This window comes from Doryrhamphus excisus, linkage group LG17 (genome assembly GCF_037039965.1).
Source record: "Doryrhamphus excisus strain RoL-2023G ecotype Guam linkage group LG17, RoL_Dexc_Guam_v1.1, whole genome shotgun sequence".
In the NCBI taxonomy this organism is placed as follows: domain Eukaryota; kingdom Metazoa; phylum Chordata; class Actinopteri; order Syngnathiformes; family Syngnathidae; genus Doryrhamphus; species Doryrhamphus excisus.
In genome coordinates this window covers 18395739-18416555 of record NC_136373.1, presented here as the reverse complement: position 1 = coordinate 18416555, position 20817 = coordinate 18395739, and the positions used below count along the sequence as shown (strand labels likewise).

The 20817-nt window shown below is 48.8% G+C and overlaps 2 protein-coding genes across 3 annotated transcripts; both read left to right on the top strand.

Moving 5' to 3' along the window:
• Positions 1–121: 121 nt before the first annotated feature.
• Positions 122–15722, top strand: lmtk3 (lemur tyrosine kinase 3). Its single transcript, XM_058084245.2, has 16 exons — positions 122–803; positions 3527–3660; positions 4155–4302; positions 4382–4455; positions 4547–4665; positions 4845–4932; positions 5428–5576; positions 5650–5734; positions 5943–6064; positions 6581–6730; positions 6812–11867; positions 11941–12104; positions 12171–12304; positions 12365–12687; positions 12771–12855; positions 13831–15722. Exons 1-16 carry the CDS (start codon positions 713–715, stop codon positions 13959–13961), a joined length of 7053 nt encoding a protein of 2350 aa, XP_057940228.2. The 5' UTR covers positions 122–712; the 3' UTR covers positions 13962–15722.
• Positions 15723–16113: 391 nt separating this feature from the next.
• prpf31 (PRP31 pre-mRNA processing factor 31 homolog (yeast)) lies at positions 16114–20715 on the top strand. 2 transcript variants are annotated; one of them, XM_078797990.1, is made up of 14 exons: positions 16114–16292; positions 16858–17060; positions 17243–17303; positions 17365–17448; positions 17517–17614; positions 17743–17849; positions 18461–18630; positions 18753–18910; positions 19523–19612; positions 19808–19935; positions 20000–20072; positions 20165–20293; positions 20370–20468; positions 20540–20715. In XM_078797990.1, exons 2-14 carry the CDS (start codon positions 16995–16997, stop codon positions 20651–20653), a joined length of 1377 nt encoding a protein of 458 aa, XP_078654116.1. In that variant the 5' UTR covers positions 16114–16292; positions 16858–16994; the 3' UTR covers positions 20654–20715. The 2 variants fall into 2 exon arrangements, with proteins under 2 accessions (XP_078654116.1, XP_057941701.2); XM_058085718.2 differs by having other exon boundaries at positions 16845–17060.
• Positions 20716–20817: the final 102 nt, after the last annotated feature.

Genomic DNA, 20817 nt, shown 5'->3' with positions numbered 1-20817 from the left:
TCAAACAAAGGTTTAAACGAGAAAAATGTGAGCAAATGTTATTACCTGCCTGAGAAACACCCTTAAACCTCCAAATTGTCCATAAGTATGAATATGGTTGGTTGTTCACATGTGCCCTGGGATTGCCATGTCATATCTATATATATCTATATATCAACTTCTCCACATCCTGTGATATTTTAAAGCTAAATGTTGTCACCTCATTTCCCAGCCACTTTTTGTAACTTCATGTTAGTCCATCTCCAACCCTTCCAGTTATTATCTAACAGCTATTATTATAGTTATTATATTGATACTGTCTAAATCCCTGTCAGCACCCCATATGCCCAATTAGCATACGACACACTTTGTCACCTTGTTATTGAGCCGTCTGACCATGACAATGCGCGCCGTGCGAGTGTGACGTCATCCGACGGAGAATATTTCCGGAGGGGAGGGGGGAGTACGGAGGGGGGGTCGGCGGGTGATGCTGGTTGGATGTTTCTCGCTGAGCAGTCATGTATGAGCAGCCTGAGGATGCACAATAGCGCGTCTCGACCACCGTGTTTAATTGCGGATTAGAGGAGGAGGAGGAGGAGGAGGAGGAGGAGGCGCGCAACGAGGAAGGTTCTTTTATTCCAGCGAAGGAAGACGAGGGAGAGGAAAGGAGGACGGAAACGGCGGGGAGGACCGGAGACAGGAGGACACCGATGCTGTTGTTGTTGATGCGACGATGCGGCCACACTGCTGGGTGATGGTGGCTCTGGCAGGGGTCATGTCGTACATCAGCCCGGACAGAGCGCTCGGAGCCCCGCAGAGGGAAGGTGAGCCGAGGCGGGGGAGAGAATGTGGAGATGTGGAGGATGGAAGATTCAGGAGGGGGGGCGGGGGTATTGAATATCTGTCAGTGATGCTGGAGGAAGGGGGGGGGGTCTTTATGATGCTTTATTATCAAGTGTGACATAATGGGAATGGTGATGGCTGCAGGAGTGTGGTGCATGCATGCAGTCATCAAAATCCAAATGAATCGGGGGGTTGGGGGGTGTTGTGGCAATGTTGGGGCCTTGCATAGAAGGCATGGGGGGGGGAAGCTTCTATTTTTATACATCTATACCTTATACCCCCCCAACCTCCCCCTTTGCAGGATCTGTGTAATAAGTCTTTGTGCTGATGGAAAAAGGCCGTGCTGCTTTAGCTTCCATTTCTATGCAGTGTACGTCTACGTCTGGGCTCTGCACACAAACAATAGATGGAGACGGCTCTTGTTTATGGTGACTGATTGCTACAATGACCAATATAATAATAATAATAATAATAATAGGACATACAGGAGCATCCCTCTTCAAGGCACCCTTAGCCTTGCTTTGACTATTTTTGGATGTGTGTCATGCATTTTTAAATATGACTTTGGAATTTATGCATGCAGTGTTGATACTATCATGACCTTGCCGGTGTATGTGTCAATATTTAGTATGATTGGACATCATAGAAAATGAGTTTTGAGCTTCATAGCCATCATTTTGGAATTGCAATGACCTAACCTGCCTGTGTTCTTTATGCAGCCAGCCATTGTTTTTCATTGAGATCTCACCAAGTACCGTGCTAAAGTCTTCAACGTCTTAAACTTAGACCTCCGCCAAGGTCCAACTATGAACACAGTAATTAGCCAATGGCATAGTTGCGCTTGTTTGTTAGCTGGCAGGCTACTTCCTGCTTCAAGGATGATGAGGAACATGACGGCTGCTACCATTATGATTAAAAGGGGGGTGGACTAGTGGTGTTTAATGCATGCACAGCTGGTACTTCAAGTCCCAGAATGCATTGCAGCTGTTTTGTTGCTTTGTTAGCAGTACAGTCACTCAGGAGCGCTCATGTAGCTTGTCATAAAATGGACACAAATTGAAGTGTCCCTATCTTTACGTGACGAAAATAAGGTGGTGAATCCCTTGTCTGACACCATGTAACAACCCGCTTCAGACATCATGCAATGTTTGTACCTTCATGTGACAAAAATAAGGAGGCGCATCTCACTGACACCATGTGATGTTTGTACATATGATGACATAAATAAGGAGATCATCCCACTTCTGACACCATGTGATGTTTGTACATATGATGACATAAATGAGATCATCCCACTTCTGACACCATGTGATGTTTGTACATATGATGACATAAATAAGGAGATCATCCCACTTCTGACACCATGTGATGTTTGTACATTTAAGTGACAAAAATAAGGAAGCACTTCCATTTTTACGAGATTGGTGTAGCTTATTCCCAATTCTTGAAAGTCATTCAATAACTAAGCAACAAACGTTAATTGAAGGCGTTCTTTCCAGGGAATGACCCGGGAGCGCTTTGTCATGTCATTTCTCCTTCCTTGCAGCAGCAGTAGATTTGTATGCATGTATTTTTGCTTGATGTTCAAACTGTGCAACAAATGTTCTCCTCCCCTGAAGGAAGAAATTCACTTGCCCACAATATGACTCAGGTTATGCAATCCCTTTTTTTTCCACGGAGCATTTAGGTGATAGATTGGATGGGACGGGGAAGTTGATTTCATGCTCATATGCCACCAACCCCCCAAGTGTCTTGGAAATCCCTGCTGTCTCTTTTTGCCGTAATCCTGCTTACTAGTTGGGGGTGAAAACTACACGACTAAATGACACGCCAGTTCACCGTCAAGCAGACACTCGTCAACTACTTTTGTGTCTTTGGGGAACTGTGGGTCCTACAATGTGTTGTATTAGTGTGTGAAAATGACATTCAAGAAGATATGTACTGTGGGCTGGCCCGTCCCCGTAGCAACAGTATCCATAGCCATCGATGCTAGTGTCATGTTTCAAACGTGGTGTTATACGTAAATAACATACTAAACGTTCTTGGGCCCTGGAGGCCTTTGGGGGCAAAAAGCCAATCGTGATTTTTGCTGGATGGTGACCCATCGATACCAGAATGGGCCGTACTGTAATGTACTCTAATATACTGTACTGAGCAAAGGCTGGCTATTGCGTTCTGTTATTTTTGGCGGCTAAATGAAAGCTATGCTAGTTACTTGGAGGGTATTTAACCAGCGTGCCCCCCTTTGCCCCCTTTTCTTTTCTACAGATGGTTCCCTCCCCACAATCGACCACTATGAGGTACACATGTCCAACTGTCCCTCACCCCCCCTCTCTGTCTATATACTGTACATGATTGCTTAAATCTCGTCATTCTTTGACAACCTTTCCCCCAATTAGCTCCCCCCCCCGTGCCCCCGCTTCTTAACTTTCTGTGTTTCCTGAGTGGAATGCTGATAGTTCCCTCTCCTCCATGCTTTTCTCCTCACACCGGAATGACCAGCCGCTATTCTTTCAAACTTCAATTCTCAATTCTTGGTTTTTTCCAACCTTGGACTTTTCCCGCTTACCCACAACCCCTTGATGCAAGCCGTGCATCCTGGGTTGAACCCAGCCTGCCGCTCCAACGGCTCAACCCGGCCGTGTAGCCTTCAGTCTGGTCTAACCCCGCCCCCCCTCTCCCTGCTGGTGTGTCTTCCTTTCAGTTTCCCAGAGCAGGACCGCCTCCCTGTCGCCGCCGCCGTACGTCGTCATCCTCATCTCGTGCTCGGGGCTCGTCTCCTTCGTCCTGCTGCTCCTCACCTGCCTGTGCTGCAAGAGAGGGGGGGTGGGCTTCAATGTAAGTCTGACCTTCTGCTGACCTTCTTTAGTGGCGACAAGCTCATCTTCTTAGATATGAGATATCCAAATATTTTCAATAAATGTATCAAATAAGATTTGATCATAACAGTGATTTATCATTTCAGTTCAATCACGTGACAAAAGTGCTAAAAATAAATCACACAAGTTAAAACATCAAATTCTTCATCTTCATGGAAAAATCCACAATGTGTTCAATCCTGCATATTTCAGGACGATGCAGTATATTGAACATTTAATTGTTTCAAAAGTTCCCAAAAATATAGAACTGCAAAATGTATGTACTGTATCACCAAATATTTGACACGCATATCTGAAACATTTAGATGTATTCTTTTTTTACATAAGTAAAAAAAAGTTTGGTAAACTTGTGCTCTTATTACTTAAAAAATACTATCCTATATATATACGTATATATATACTGTACATATACAGTATAGTAGTAGTATACATATACTGCTTCGTGATTTGTAGGAGTTTGACAATGCCGATGGGGAGGAGTGTTCTGGGGGGTCCAGTCCAATCCAGGAGGACAGCCTGTCATCGTGCCCCTCCCTCCCTGAGGTCTACACCCTGCCCGTCAGAGAGAGGCACAACTGCGCCGCCCTACGGGATGGAGGAGGTAATTGCCGTTGTGCTCGCTCGCTGCTCAGGCTTCAGTGGTCGCACGCCAAAGAGTTTGACGGCTTGTGCTTTTGCAGACCCCAAGTCTGTGTGCTTCAAAAGGCACACGTTGAACTACCTGCAGGAGATTGGAAATGGCTGGTTTGGAAAAGTAAGATGGCGTTCCCTCACGTGAAAGCACGTTCCGCTCTGCTATTCCACTTCCCAACGATGGCCTTTCCTTGCCTCCGTCCCCTTTGAAGGTGATCCTGGCCGAGGTCTTATGCGACTGCAGCTCCTCGCAGGTGGTGGTGAAGGAGTTGCGTGTCGGCGCCAGCCCGCTGGAGCAGAGGAAGTTCTTGGCCGAGTCGGAGCCCTACAGGTAAGACCCTCCAAACGTACTCATTATACACACTCGGTATATAATATGCTAATATTAGCGTGGTTACACATAGCATAATAGTGTTTATATAAGTGCTACTTCTGAAAATGTAACAATATTAGTATAATTATGTTAGCATGCTAATTTAATTTTTTTGTCTGATTCTTGTCTTCATGCAGGAGCCTGAAACATCCCAACATCCTTCAGTGTTTGGGCCAGTGCAGTGAAAACATCCCTTTTCTCCTGGTGATGGAATTCTGTCAGCTGGTAAGTAGGAAGTACTCTTCTTACCACCATTTCCTTCATATAAGCCACTACTTTTTACTTCAAATTTGAGCTAATTTATGGCTGAGTTCCAATCATGTGCCACCTCTTTTACTTCCGAAGTACTACTAATCATTGAAAGTAGGATGGCTCACGGTGTCTTACAAAAAGCACTAAACTCATCATACAGCAACTTAACACTCAGGTATACCTAAGAAATATACACTTTTTGAGTAGACTATTTTAAGGTTCTGCCACAATACATTGCATCTGAGCAACACAGTCAATGGTGTCTGTCGGGACGCTGCAGTGACGTCAGCCTCCCTCTGGGCTTGGAGCTCCTCTGACTCCCCTCCCTCTGGTGGTTATAGATGCAGCATTGCGGCACCATCCATCCATCATTTTCTATGCCGCTTGTCCTCCACTGAAGTGGAGTTTTCCCATAATGCTTTGCTCAAAGGCAGTGGTGACTGTGTTCCTCCACTCTGGCACCCATAGGGTGATCTCAAAAGGTACCTGCGAGCCCAACGCAAGTCCGATGGAATGACCCCCGACCTCCCGACCCGGGATCTGTTGACGCTGCAGCGAATGGCCTTTGAGATCACGTCAGGCCTGCTGCACCTTCACGACAACAACTACATCCACAGGTGGGACCCACGTGCGGTCTGCTCAATACGAGATCCAAGACGCAACGCTCCATCTGTCTTGTGTCGTCTGCAGCGATCTGGCTCTAAGAAACTGCCTGCTGACCTCCGACCTCACCGTGAGGATAGGCGACTACGGACTCTCACACAACCAATATAAGGTAGGTACGGGTACGAGTACGAGTACTGTACACGTGAGGCACTCCACTCGACGACTTCAGGGGAACCTTGACAATAATGAGGAAAACAATCCAACCCATTTGGATATGTAGCTAAATTATCCACCTTGAAAGGGGACAGAAGGAAAAAAAGATGAAAAATGTTCAAATATACCTTAAATATATATATATCTAGTCCATGTGTGTGCAGGAGGACTATTACCTAACCCCGGACAAGTTATGGATTCCCCTGCGCTGGATCGCCCCAGAGCTCCTGGAAGAGTACCGAGGAGCTCTGATTGTAACGGACCAAACCAAGACCAGCAACGTGTGGTAGGTTTCAACATGGACTACGTGTTAAACATCTAAACGCTGAAGGGCATCACTCCGAGAGGAGGCCCTCCATATTTACGCCACCACATCCTTTCCCTTGACAGGCAGCCATTATTTTTTCTGCTGAGATCCAATTTTAGTCTGTTTGGTGTGCAGTCAGTGCTATACTTAGCCACCTTAGCCACCGGTACCAGATAAGGAGGTCATGTTGGGAACATGTATAACACATACAAACAACACCAGGATGTCGCTACAGCGGTGCCTTGGTTAACATCGTTAATATATTCCAGAAGGTCCAACTCTAACCAAAACGGGCTCTAACCAAATCAAATGTTGCCATAAATCCCCTAATTCATCCCTTTCAGACACCCAAAAATGTCAACACAAAATAGACAATAATTATAGTTTTACATTCACAAAGTGATAACATAAATAAATAATAATATATCATAATATCTGATATAATGATGAGATGGACGGCTGGAATAAGTTATGTCCTTGATGTCCCGCCCCCAGGTCTCTGGGTGTGGTCATATGGGAGCTGTTTGAGTTCGGCTCTCAGCCCCACCGACACCTGAGTGACGAAGAGGTCCTGACGTTTGTCATCAGGGAGCGACAGATCACTCTGGCCCAGCCGAGACTCAAACTCTCCCACGCGGATTACTGGTCAGTGGGCTAGCACCGAAATGCCGATGCACTTTTCATCTTTTGAGGGAACCTGACTCAGGACTCTCTTCCTGTCCTCAGGTATGAGATCATGCAGTCCTGCTGGCTACCTCCATCTCAGCGCCCGTCAGTCGCAGAGATATTCCTCCTCCTCTCCTCCCTGCTGGCCGCCGAGCGGGGAACGTCGAGGGGGAGCGAGGACGAAGACGACGAGGAGTACGAAGAGGCCCGAGGGAGAAGGGGAGAGAGCGACGAGTCCTTTGAAAGACGCTGGGACTTACTCCGTCCACCCGCCTTCCAGGCCGCAGCGCACGAGCGGCAAAGGGAGCGAGAGGACCGGCACAGTTCCTACCCCTTGCTGGACCCCGTGGGCACCCGGGGCACGCATTCATCGTCCGAACTGGACGACATCCTGACCGTGACTGAAACCAGCAAGGGCCTGAACTTTGAGTACTTCTGGGAGAAGGCCCACGCCAGGCGTGGCTACAAACCCCTCGCCCCCGCTCAACCCATCCCGACCGCCAACAACAACCACAGACAGTCCTTGGACACGCCCACCGTGGTCCCGGTCATCAGCGCACGGAGCCCCTCCCTCGCCAGCGAGTACTACATCCGATTAGAGGAGCACACTCCCCAGGACAAGTCCCCGACTCTGAAAGGGAAGAGCCAGTCTTGCAGGTCTGACTCCATCTGCCCCGGAGACATGGAGCTTGTGGAAATCCGGAGCGGCATGCTGGGAAAAGAGCGAGTACCCTATTGTTCCTCGGACAGGTGCGCAGGTGGGAAAGGCATCCAGATGGTGCGATCCAGCGAGGTTAAACTCCAGCTGCCCAATACGGGCGTGGCCGAATTCAGGGACACTTCCAGCAGAGTGACCGACTTCTCTGTGATCAATTTAGGGGAGGACGACGAAGAGGAGAAGAACTCTGACAACAAACCACCGGCGAGTTCTCAAGCTCCGGTCCTTCCTCCCAAGCCCCGCTCCATGTCCATGTCCTCGGCCAACCACCTTCACTCGCGCCCGCTACCGGCACCCCCCCTTGGGTACAGAGGACTTCCCCACTACAACATGAGTGGTAAAATCCAGACCGATCCCCTTCAGATGAACAGCTGCCCACCTTCTAGCTACGGTCACTTGGGGCTCCATCGCTCTCGACAGACTTTACCCCCGTCTCCGTCCCTGTCCCCGTCTCTGCCCCCATCCAGTCACCCCATTTACCCCGCCCCTCAAATGTACCCGCCGCCTCTCCCTCCCCATGCTAAACAAAGAACCTGCCCGAGCTACAACACGGACTCTTACTCCAGATACAGCAGCAGATCCAAGAGAGACCCGCTATCCTGTGACCTCGGCGCCAGACACGCAACCCACAGCTCCAAGGACGCCCGTGGGAAAGACTTTGACTCACCCGTTCGTAGAGAAAACCCCTTGCGGCCCATCTATCGCAATATCCCTCGGCCGCAGCCCCGGCCTGACGGGCAGTCCTCGTCCAGTCCCACCTACTCGGACGAGGACGATTCCCCCTTCATGTCGCCCGAGAAACAAAGCACTAGCGTCACTTATTCCAGCCTGTCCGAGGATGCGGATCCGGCCGCCGCAGGCCTCTTCTCCAGGGGAATGAAGAGAACGCAGTCACGCCTCGACACCATCCTGCCGGCCATTTGGAAGGAAGATGCACAACTTCAGGCGGAACGTGTGGCCGCCGCCAAGAAGTCCCCCATGCACCTGTTCCTAACCGAAATATCTACCGTGGCCGAGGCGCGTGAGGGCAACTCCGACATTCCATGGGAGAAGGCCGAGAAAGGAGACGGAGAGAGATCCAAAGACTTTGTGTTGCTCAACAAAGGGATGCGGCGCTCCCAGTCCCTGATCACAGAGCTAGGCTCGGCGGGGCAGTCATGGGGGGCCGAGAACTACACCACAGGGATGGATGAATCATTCCAGGGGGATCTCTTTCTGACTGAGATCGATACGGACACGGATCTGAATGGAGGTTCGGGAAGTGATCCCGTGAAATACCTTTACCCTTCAGGGTCAAGGTCGCGGCCCTACATCTGTGATCCAGACCTTCCCAAATCCACCGATGCGGACGACCCTCACTCCACGGGTATCAGAAGGTCACACTCGCTCCTCTCCGAGACCACCAGAGGGAAGGCAGAGTGTGAACCACAACAGACTGAGACGGATCAACAGAGGACGGAAATGACCAGGGAAGAGTTCCTGAAGGAGATCCAATCGGCAGAGACCTTTCTGACTGAAATCATATCGAGGCAAAATCCGCCCGCAAGCAGGAAAGAAGGAGAATCCTCACCTACCCTCCTCTCACCTGAATATGAGTCCATATGCATGGACCCAAACACCGCCCAGACCATCCAGTTTCAGTCGGAGAGTTCCATGCGCTCATCCGGCAGAGGAAAGGACGAGCCGCAAACGGAAGCCATCTATGCCCAGGTGACCAAGCGGGCTAAAAAGAGTGAGATCAAAGTTTCTACCAGACCCGAGATCCCAGTCCTCCATATAGGATCAGCCATTAAACAGGAGAACCAAGGAAGTAATGCGGACCATTGCCGGTCCGGGGACTACGTCTTTGCGGAAATCATGCCCAAAAACGGTTTACTTCACAACGAAACGCTTACATCATGTCAGAAGGACGACGAGTCCTTAGATGGACCTGCTTTACCTGCGAGAGGAGAACAAACCAGAGATCTTGATGTGTCACTCATCATGAATAGTCCAAAGACTTCCTTAATCCAGAACGGGCTCGGGAGGGATGACGAGGGTAACGACAACACCGATCGAGTAGCAGCTGATTCAGATGGACCAAAAGGCGGCGGCGTTCCCAACACTGACACGGAAAGGAAGCTTTCATCCCAACACAATGAGAGCGTCCAAGAAGAAGCTACCGCCACGCCCACAACTCCGGACTGGGATGCATCCGCTGACGTTTCCCTGGTCACCCCCACCGACTCTGTCCTGTCACCTACCACGTCCAGCTCTGCAGACTGCCTCACCCCGAGCGACTCCTGGACTGGAGGGGGGGGCGCTGGATGGCGAGCTCTGGGAAACGAAACGCCGCACCGGGACTCGGCTTATTTCTCAGACAGTGACTGGGAAGGGGATGGCATGAGCAGGAGAAACACGGATGGACTTGTCGGGTCCAGGCCGAGCAGCGGACGAGGGGGGGACAGGGGAACGCTGACTGGGATAGAGGAAAAAACCGAAACGGAAGAAGAGGGTGAGGTGGAACACAAGTGGACTTTGGAAAACCGCATAGAGGTGTCTGAGAAGACGGAAAATACGTCTGATGCCATACACGTTCCGAGCAAAGGCTTCCAGCCAGGGAAGCGGGACGATTCTGGCATTTTTCTGAATGGTCAGAAATCCTCCCAACAGTTTGATGGTCCTCAAACCAAAGACCGTGTTGACTTTATCGATAAACTGTTTTCCAAACTGGAGGATGAGCCTCCAAAGAGCCTGCCACATCGCCATGGCGATGCAAAAGACCGCCACTACGCAGACGACATCGTTTCTCATGTAACAGACTGCAAATACCTGGACTTGGCATCGGAAAGACCCTACAGCAAGGAATACATGCACATGGAAAACCACTCTTCTCTAAGTGGCCAAAATAACCTTCTAGGATCTCCCGGAAGCAACACAGACTCCAAATCGTCTGAACTGTGGGTCGATCCCACCAACAAGGAAACCCCACCATTCATAGATTCCAGCATAGGGAATTCCAGCATAGGGAATTCCATAGAGATGCACAACACAGACCGCAATCACCTGCAATGCTTGGACGGAGTGACCTCTGACCTCTGTCAGGGGTCACCTCTGACAGGATCCAGCGGGGGTGGGGTGGAGGAGAAAGAAGACCAAAGGACCGGTCATCATTCGCAATCAAGTGACTCACATTTGTGGTCGGGCGAAAACGACCAGTGGGCCTCTCCGGAAAAGAGGTGCCAGGATGATGGAGCCGACTCCATCTGTGGGTTCCACAACCAAGTTTGGGAGGCAGGAGAGCATCTCTGTGCCGGTCAGGAGATTTGGGAGGCTGAGGAAAATGATGAATTTGCCGGAAGTGAACCTCACCCTGCTGTGTTGGAGAGCTGTGAGGAACCATGGAAGAACGAAAAGCAGCGACTGAATGGAAGTCTGTCGGCGAAGGAAAACACTCAGCCGGATGGGGTGAACATCCAGCAGGTGGAGAATGTGGAGAACCTTCTTGAAAGTGACAGAGTTGATGCAGAAATGGAGATTCCAGCGACTGAAGTGGAGAATATGGAAATCCCAGATCCAGAGGTTTTTGACCAAGGCAAGAAGCACCCTTGGTCAGGCGTGACAGGGTCGGAGGAGAATCAAAATTTTAACATCTGGCCTCAGGAGGAGGACCTGCCACCATCTGAGGAGAACCCAGACCAGGAAAACCTCGACTCTGACTTGCGTAGCGAGGCTGAAATGACTCCATGCGGTGCAGAGCGCCACACGGACGAAAGCGTGAGCATGGAAAAGGAAGAGGAGGATTCACCAGTGGACAACTTCAGCTCGGTGGATTTCCCCAGTCCTCCTCCGAGCATAGACCTGGACGTACAGGATGACAAACTGGAGAGCTTAGATGACTCTTTTCCTAGTCCACCACCATCTGTTTCCGAGGCTGAGGAGTTTGGTACCAGCGGTCTGGAAGCGGACATGATGCCCATGACGCATATAACGGTAGACGGCGAGAGCAACCTCACCTCTGACACGGGAGGTCTGGACGATGCCAACCAAACACCGAAGCCGGTCCATAGCCTGCCAGAGTTACTCATTTCCGAGTGGAAAGATCTGGACGAGGAGGCCTTGGAGGATTTTGAAAAATTGGAACAACTGTGCCGTATATCCGGGGACGAGGGGGAAACCCTGGGCGACATTTTCCTGGAGAACCTGGAGCTTTTGGAGTCCCTGAAGAAAACGCCTGATCAAAAAGATGGCAAATCTGCAGAGGAGATATGTAACTCGGGGGCAGATTTGGGAGAAGAAGGAAGCCCTTCCTCAGACGACGAGGATGGGAATGATGCACCGTGCCCACCCGGACAGACGCCAGAGCCCAAGGACCAGGATCTTTCCAAGATGACCACCAAGAACGGCCTCAAGATGCAGGTCAGGAAAAGGTCAATGTTCCCGTGAAGGACCTCCCTTCATCTTTGTTCTTCATCTTGTTCTGCCACGTCAGGTGTGCCAGGAGCGGCTGCAGTTCTCCCTGAGTGAAAATGTGAAGACCAACGTGCTTTGGGGGGCCACGGTTAAGGACAGCGTCACGCTGCGGCCCTGGGGGGAGGAGGCCACTGAGGACTGCTGCCAGGCAGATGCTGAGGAGGAACACAACCAGGATGGAAGGTATGACAATCAGATGGGGGTAAAGCTCACATCTTCATCCAAAAGTCATTGTTACCATGGTTTCAGCCAAACGCCGCAGGAAGGCGTGTCCTGCGTTCAGTCCGACGATGAGTGTGAGGAAGCTAAACCGGAGCCGCTCGCTGTGACCGAACAACCCGAGGTGACGCCGCCGCAGACGACGGCCCACCAGGCAATCAAAGGTACGCTTGGTCCAACACCTGGTCTCCACCTGGTCTCCAACTGGTCTTTCTCTCTGGCAGCTAAAGTCGCTCGTCTGTCTCTGGACCTCCCGCCGCTCGCCCTGGCTCTCCCCATCGCCTCCGCCGGCAAGGACGGCGCCATCGGGAGCCGAATCGGAAGACGGAGAGGTTTGCTCCCGGGAAGCGATCCCGAAGACGAAGAGGAAGACGAGGCGGAGGATGAAAGTTCCCGAAGAGTCATCGTTGTCACAGAGACGGACGTGGACAAACGCGTGGGCCTGAGGAGCCTCCTCAAGTCACCCAAGGAACCGCTGGACCGGGGGCGGGACAGAGGGAGGAACGTGTCCTTTTTTGATGATGTCACCATTTATCTCTTTGATCAGGTATGGCGGAAACCTTCCGTAAAGGACCCATAGACGCTCATCTCTTATATCATCCTCGCTTCTGTCTTTTTTTACTGCCGCAGGAAACTCCAACCAACGAACTGAGCGCTCCGGCACCCGCCAGTCCGGCTGCAGTGTCCGTCAAAAACACCAAGTTGGATTTTCATGGTGAGCCTGGCGTCCTCCTTCCACGCTCATTCACACAAAACAAACATGTCCGCCGTGTGGAAGTGCGGTCTCAAACCAGTGTGTTCAACACTGCGAGCCCAAGCTGTGCGTTCTGCTCCCCCTGCTGTCTTGTTTCCCAGGATCCTCGGAGTACTCGGAGCGCTGAACCAAGAACAGAACCAGAACTTTCATGAGAGGTTATTTTTAACCAGCCGCCATCATGCATTGGAATCATTTGCTTCTTATCACCCACTTTCAGGGTGGCCTCTTTTTCACATGACTACTTTTGGCTCAGCCGTCTTCATCTTGTGCTTTTATTCTGAAGGGTATTTTTATGCGGCAAGACGTGGCCTGTTAATAGTCTTCCACTCGCTGTCATAAGAAGTTTGTTTATAGTCTGAAGTTTAGCTTGGCAGCTAGCTACGTACATGTTATGTATGTATCCTTGCAGTGACGCATTAGTGTTGCGCAATGTGGTGTAAACAAAGAATAATAGAAGTGTAAAGGTGACTATAGGGGTGTTATATCATGTCTACGGGGCTCTAATAATGGAAAATAACATATCTAGAAAGTCATAAACAGGTTATCTATGCCCCAACTATGAAAAATATTCTGTCTATTCATGTTGTATCCTACTTTACTCCTTGTGGTAGAGACTGGAACCAACTAATGCCGATAAACGAGGGACGACGGTACTCGTACACTCCATACTTCATGTGTAATAATTCTTATTTCATGTGTAATCATGTCAATCATGAGGCAATGGCGGCCCACTGAGGGAGATGTACTTTAGATGCCTTAAAGTTATTTTTATCAAGCTGTGTGAGAAATTTCAAGTCCATTTGGGGTTTAATCACAGTCAAAGAGCTAAAAGCGGACATGTGCCACAGCGCCACCATGTGGTGTAAATATGGTGGTGTAGCTAGTTGATCAAACGTTAATCTCTTTCATATGACACCTTTCTCTCCCCTCCAGCGTCCAAAAGCAAAGATTCCAAACGCAAAGAGGATTCCTCGGTCAAAGCGAGAGCACCCGGAGGCGGGACCAACTTAGTGACGTCATCGCGCTTCACCGTCAGCCCCGCCAAGGACCCCCACTTGGCGTGAATCTTTTAGAGATGAACCCTCTGAGACTTTCAATGAACCCCAGCAACAACCAGCCGTTCACCCAGAGGCTATTTTTCTATTGGACGGTGAAAGAGGAAGAAAACCCACCTGGACCCGGTCCAGGCTAGACCAGCTACACTGTTTACAGAGTTTATTCAAGCATCTTTGAGGACAACCAGGAGGAACGTGGACATTGTTTGGACTAGCTATGCAGCGGGAGTCTTGCTGGACGCCAGCGTCTGCTCCCTTCTGCTTTCTCTTGTATTACTACTTCTGTTGTTCTTTCTTTTGCAATCACATGTAGGCTTCTCCTGGTGGACGCCTTTTCACGGCAGTTGGTGGTTCTTGTCACCAGACGTCAACATTTGTACAAATCGCCATCAGTGACAGCATTTTAGCGCTCTTTACTTTCACATTCTCACAATCCTGGAAGACGTTTCACCTGGCATCCCAGCAGACTAGATAGGACAGCTCAAGTCTCGGGTGATGCTGCGGGATGAGGATCCAAAGTTTTTGTTCTCTAAGGTAGACACATGGAGGTAGAGGATCAACGACTAGATAGGACATCTCTAGTCTGAGCGTTAGAAACAAAGTTAAGGTAGAGGATCCGACCCATCCCCCAGACTAGAGCTGTCCTATCTGGTCTTTGGGCATGAACTGATCCATAGTTTTAATGCTCTTAAGGTAGAGACGCATTAAGGTAGAGGATAAACACCCACCCTCCCTTCACAACTGGAGCTGTCCTATCTGGTCTTTGGGCATGAACTGATGGAGCCGGCTGGCATGAGAGGCAAAACGTTTTCCAAGAAAGACAACCGGAACGATCCGGTCGTGATGGCTTCAACGCCTGGAGAACAACAACGACCTGGATGAATGAGAATATATTTGACTTTCTGACTGGTTCCCATTAGACTGCATGAAAAGTGAAACAACTCGTTTCTTTCTACTTTTTACGCTGGCCGACGGGGGACAAACACGCAGCGACGTCCAAACACATCACAGAAATGATCCAAGACCAGAAACACATCAGGTCTAGCACCCCCATCAGCCTGGTGGGGGGTTCTGGGTAACCTGACAGACTTCCTTTTTGTTCCGTGAACTCCCAGCATTCCCCTCATGCAGCTCTTTTGGGGCTTTGTGTGTTTGACATGTGCAGCATTTCTCTCTTGCATTTGTTTGGATCTGCAGCGTTGATTTTATTTGTTTTATGTGTTTTGGGTTTTGGATCATGAATGTGTTGGACTTGGCACCCTACTTTTTAGTTCTTAGAAGCTGTCACTTTTAGATTGATTTATTTATGTATTTCTTAGATTTTTGGACATACATTCTGTAAGATCTTCATGACAAATAAAGCAAAATATTTTCCCAGGTGTCTTAATTGCTCAAAAAATAGTATTTTGTTTAATTTTACCTGTCAATATATGCCGGTCTGTATGAAAGTTTGTCCTGTATGGGTTCTTTTTTTAAAATTTTTGTATTATGTTAGCTGTGTTGTCATTCTTTTCAAGGCAGTCAGTGTAACTTAGCATGGAACTTTGAAAACAGCTTCTCACGGGTAAATAACTTATTTATTTTGCTGTATTTATTAGTTTGATGATTTATTTTCTACCAATAACAGTCCATCATGCAGTCAAGGTCCAAATAGTCCGTTTGTTTAGTCTTAGTGTGTTAACGGGTTAAAAACCTGTATTGTTTTAAGAATTGTTTTCAAGGGGTAATGTAAAGAAAAAGGGGGTGAGAAATAAAAACTACAAAATGTGAATTTCCATTTCAATGCTCCATCTTCAATTATTTGCATAATAATGTGCTTGCATAGTGACTTTAGGTTTCCCATTCATTTATTTATATATATATATATATATATATATATATATATATATATATATATATATATATATATATATATAATAGCGTTTCAACACAAAGAAAAACAGTTACCACACTGTACTAAATAGTGATAAACATGCACGTTTTAGTCAATATAGTATTTTTTGTACATTTTTGTACATTTTGTTGCCCAAGTGAATCAAAGTAATACTATTTTTTGTTGTAATGTCAGTCACATTAATATTAACTTTGTTTTAACAAAAATACAGTTTAACTTTGATAAGGCGTGTTCAAAAGGGCGAAGGCTGACTTCCGACTTCATTTCCCATGAGGCAATGCGATTGGTGATGACGTCGCTATCTCGCGACAAGCGCCACTCCACCACAGTACCTTGCTAACAAACATTGAGGCGAAGTTAGTTTGTTCAAGTATTCTAAGCGGTAAGAGTAGTTTATCGGATAATTTGTGCTTTTGTATTCGTCTCCCGGACTCTTAACCGTCGAGGTAAGTTAATATTATCAAGTTAATATTCATATCAGAGCGTTTTTATTGTCGTTAGCCGGCTACGTTTGGGTAGCGTTTGCTAGCTTGTGATGCGATCTTGAATGAAACGCTTGAAAAAAATAGCTGAAAAAGTCGTTTGGTTTGTTTCGGGAATTGGATAAATATTTATCTAGCTTTTGCTTAACTTAAAAACCTCTGTTATTCGTTGCTGTGTTATTTGTCCGGCTGCTGCCCCCCAATCATTGGAAGCAGCACGCAGCTGGTGACCTTCCATTTAGTGCCGTTAGTGGAATGGAATGGCCTTTATTGTCATTATACAAGATATACAACGAGATTGGAGAGCTTCTCCTTCCAGTGCAATAGTTAGGTTAAAAAAAGTATACAAATATATATTGCTGACATAAAGTACAAGGTAACCATGCTAGCTATTGGGAGCCTCAGTAAATGTAACATGTATGCATGTAACATGCATTCATGTCGCCATGACTTCCTATCTCGGGCATCGAGCTCTTGCTAATTCATCCCAAATCGGTTGGACTCCTCACCTTTCAGATGTCTCTGGCAGACGAGCTCCTGGCGGACTTGGAGGAGGCGGGCAATGAGGGCGAGGATGGTTTGTACCCAGAAGGAGAGGAAGGGGACAGCGATGGAGAAGCCTCCCAGGGGCGGACCGACGGCGGGCTGGAAGACATCCCGGAGGAGATGGAAGTGGATTACAGTAAAGCTGACAGCGTTGCGTCCATCGCTAAACTCCGCCACAGCAAACAGGTCAGCCCCGTATCAGTAGCTTATCTTTAATTAGTTGCTTACCGATATCTACTTTTTACATTTTTTTGAGTTATTGGTTATGGGAGCTATATTTCTAATGCCATCACAGTCACGGTGTGATGTCACAATTCCCTCATGTCTACTTCACATGCCCCGAGCTTATTAAAGCGTGTGTGTTGCAGTTTTCGGAGATCATTGAGAAGATATCAGGCTACGTCGGAAAGCAGCGGAAGAATTCCGACGGTGAGCTGAACCCAAAGTCTGAAGTCTTGGGCTAGCGTTCACGTGTCGTTCTCTCTTCCAGTCTCGGGACCCGTGGAGGCCGACCCGGAGTACCGGCTCATCGTAGCGGCCAACAATCTGACGGTGGAGATCGACAACGAGCTGAGTGGGTTGGAAAGGTCCTCAATACCCGGCCCCCCCTGGCGTCCTGTTCACTGACCTGTTTCTCTCCAGATATCATTCACAAGTTTACACGGGACAAGTACTCCAAGAGGTTCCCGGAGCTGGAGTCTCTGGTGCCAGACTCTCTGGACTACATCCGCACAGTCAAGGTGAGAGGCTCAAGGGGCTTGTCCCCCCCCCCCGTCTGCTGAAAGACGGATTTGCCCCACTCTGACTTTTTTTCACGTCTGCTGGCCAAATCCTCCGTCGGGCTTCCTGATGCCGTGTTTCTCTCCAGGAGCTGGGAAACAACCTGGAAAAGTGCAAAAACAACGAGACTTTGCAGCAAATCCTGACCAACGCCACCATCATGGTTGTCAGCGTCACCGCCTCCACCACGCAGGGGTGAGTTACGTCGTCGCCGCGCCGTCCAATCGATGGCAGACTGAAGTAGGGCGTGGCCACCGTGGATGATGGGCGCGTGGGAGTGGCAGGCTGGGTGGCGAGAGGCGGGGTACGCTCCGGACTGGCGGCCCGGTGATGTCATAATATGCAAATTAGACGAGCACATTCATCGCCTTCGCTAACTTTGGCTCATCCTGATGATTCCTGTTCCCGACTGGCAACCTTTAGAAACGCTAACATCAGAAGTTGGGAATTAGACATGATGTCCTTGAACGCAACACATTCTAAAGTCTTTATGTTGTGTTCGTGTGCCTGGTGACGTTCCCTTCACTCTATCGATGTACACGTACATACACGGACAATCCCGTCAATCATCCTTCTCTTCATTAACGCCACTAAAAACGATCCCAGGCAGAGCACTCACATGGTAGGCGGGGTTTGCGCACAAAGCCCAGGTGAGGCCCCGCCCACGGCGACGTTGCATTCAGACACCTTTTATGTAGGAAAACGTTCCAAAGCATTGGAATGGTGGAGGAAGCCCTTTGGAAGCCATCTTGGAGAAGTTTGACGAGCAGGCTGACTTGGTGTGCGGCCATCTTTGTCGTCGCCAGGTCGCTGCTGAACGAGGCGGAGCTGAAGCAGCTGGAGGAGGCGTGTGACATGGCCCTGGAGCTCAACCAGTCCAAGCACGCCATCTACGAATACGTGGAGTCCCGGATGTCCTTCATCGCCCCCAACCTCTCCATCATCGTTGGGGCCTCCACGGCTGCCAAGATCATGGGTGACCTTGCTTTTCCTCCTCCTCCTCCTTCTTGTTCTTTTTCTTCATCTTGTTGATCTTGTTCTTTTTGTTCTTCATCTCCTCCTCCTCCTCCTCCCTTCCCCCTCATGTTCGTCTGTCAGGTATTGCTGGAGGCCTCACCAACCTGTCCAAGATGCCCGCCTGCAACCTGATGCTGCTGGGAGCCCAGAGGAGAACTCTCTCTGGGTTCAGCAGCACCTCCCTTCTCCCCCACACTGGCTTCATCTACCACTGTGATGTGGTGCAGACCCTGCCGCCCGTAAGCATGCACGCATACTCCATCTATATAGTACATGTATATAGTATATTTATATAGTATACAGACATGGATACTACACTATATACACATGCATACATTCATATATATATATGTGTGTGTATATATGTGTGTATATATATATATGTATATGTATATATATACACATATGTGTGTGTGTGTGTGTATATATGTATGTGTGTATATATATATATATATATATATATATATATATATATATATATATATATATATATATATGTATGTGTATATATGTATGTGTATATATATGTATATGTATATATATGTGTGCGTGTGTGTGTGTATGTATATATATGTGTGTGTGTATATATGTATGTATATGTGTGCGTGTGTGTGTGTATGTATATATATGTGTGTGTGTATATATGTATGTATATGTGTGTGTGTGTGTGTGTGTATATATATGTGTGTGTGTGTATATATATGTATGTGTGTATATGTATATATATATATATATGTATGTATGTATATATATATATATATGTATGTATATATATATATATATATGTGTATATATTACTAGAGGTTATGCATTGATGGATGGCGTTGGCGTGTTGCTACCTTGGTCTCCAGGACCTGAGGAGGAAGGCGGCTCGCCTGGTGGCTGCCAAGTGTACCCTGGCTGCCAGAGTGGACAGCTTCCACGAGAGCTCCGATGGGAAGGTAGGTAGCAGACAGTTGATTAGGAACACCCGCCCCCGTCCGACGCAAACGTATCAACCATCTCGGCCCAAAGCAAATGTTGGGAACGGCGTACCCCCCCCCCCATCCCACACCGTGGTGGCCATTTTTCACTGGCAAACTGAGTCGTCATGACGACGTGAAGGCTGCATGACTTTGCTTTGTGTGACGCCGTAGGTTGGCTACGACCTGAAAGAAGAAATCGAGCGGAAGTTTGACAAATGGCAGGAGCCCCCGCCCGTCAAGCAGGTCAAACCCCTCCCCGCACCGCTTGATGGACAGAGGAAGAAGAGAGGAGGAAGGAGGTGAGACGCACCACAGCCGCCCGAGGCCGCCACGCCTCCTAACCGCCCCCTCTGGTGTCCGCAGGTATCGAAAGATGAAGGAGCGACTCGGCCTGACGGAGATCAGAAAACACGCCAACAGGATGACCTTTGCAGAGGTCACGAGCCCGCCTTCTTTCGTGTGGCCGCGTGCGTCGACATGGAGATGCTCGGGACGCCTGAACTCACGGCTCGCTTCTTCCCGCTGCAGATCGAAGACGACGCGTACCAGGAGGACCTGGGCTTCAGTCTGGGTCAGCTGGGGAAGAGCGGCAGCGGTCGCGTCCGCCAGGCGCAGGTCAACGACGCCACCAAGGCCAGGATCTCCAAATCCCTGCAGGTGATCTCCTCAGGCTCACTGCCATCTTTGGATTTGGATGTACGATGTTCATGTCCTAACCGTGGCTGTGGAACAGAGGACGCTGCAGAAGCAGAGCATGACGTACGGCGGGAAGTCCACGGTGAGAGATCGTTCATCAGGAACCAGCTCCAGCGTGGCCTTCACTCCTCTGCAGGTACGGTCACCCCCGTCTTGTGACCTGCTTAGAGTCACATGACGATTGACGGTCCTCTCTGTCGTCCCCAGGGCTTGGAGATCGTCAACCCACAAGCCGCAGAGAAGAAGGTGGCCGAAGCCAACCAGAAATACTTTTCCAACATGGCCGAGTTCCTCAAAGTCAAGAAGGAGTCGAAGATGTAAGCCAGATGTTTGAATTTGTCGTTTGTGTATTTCAATAAATGTCCATTTTTTAGTTAACTGAAGACACGCTCATGTGATTCTTCAATAATAATAATAATAATAATAATAATGCATCTTCTTTGCCAGGTTAACTTACAAACAACTTTATTGGTAAAGAGAGGGAG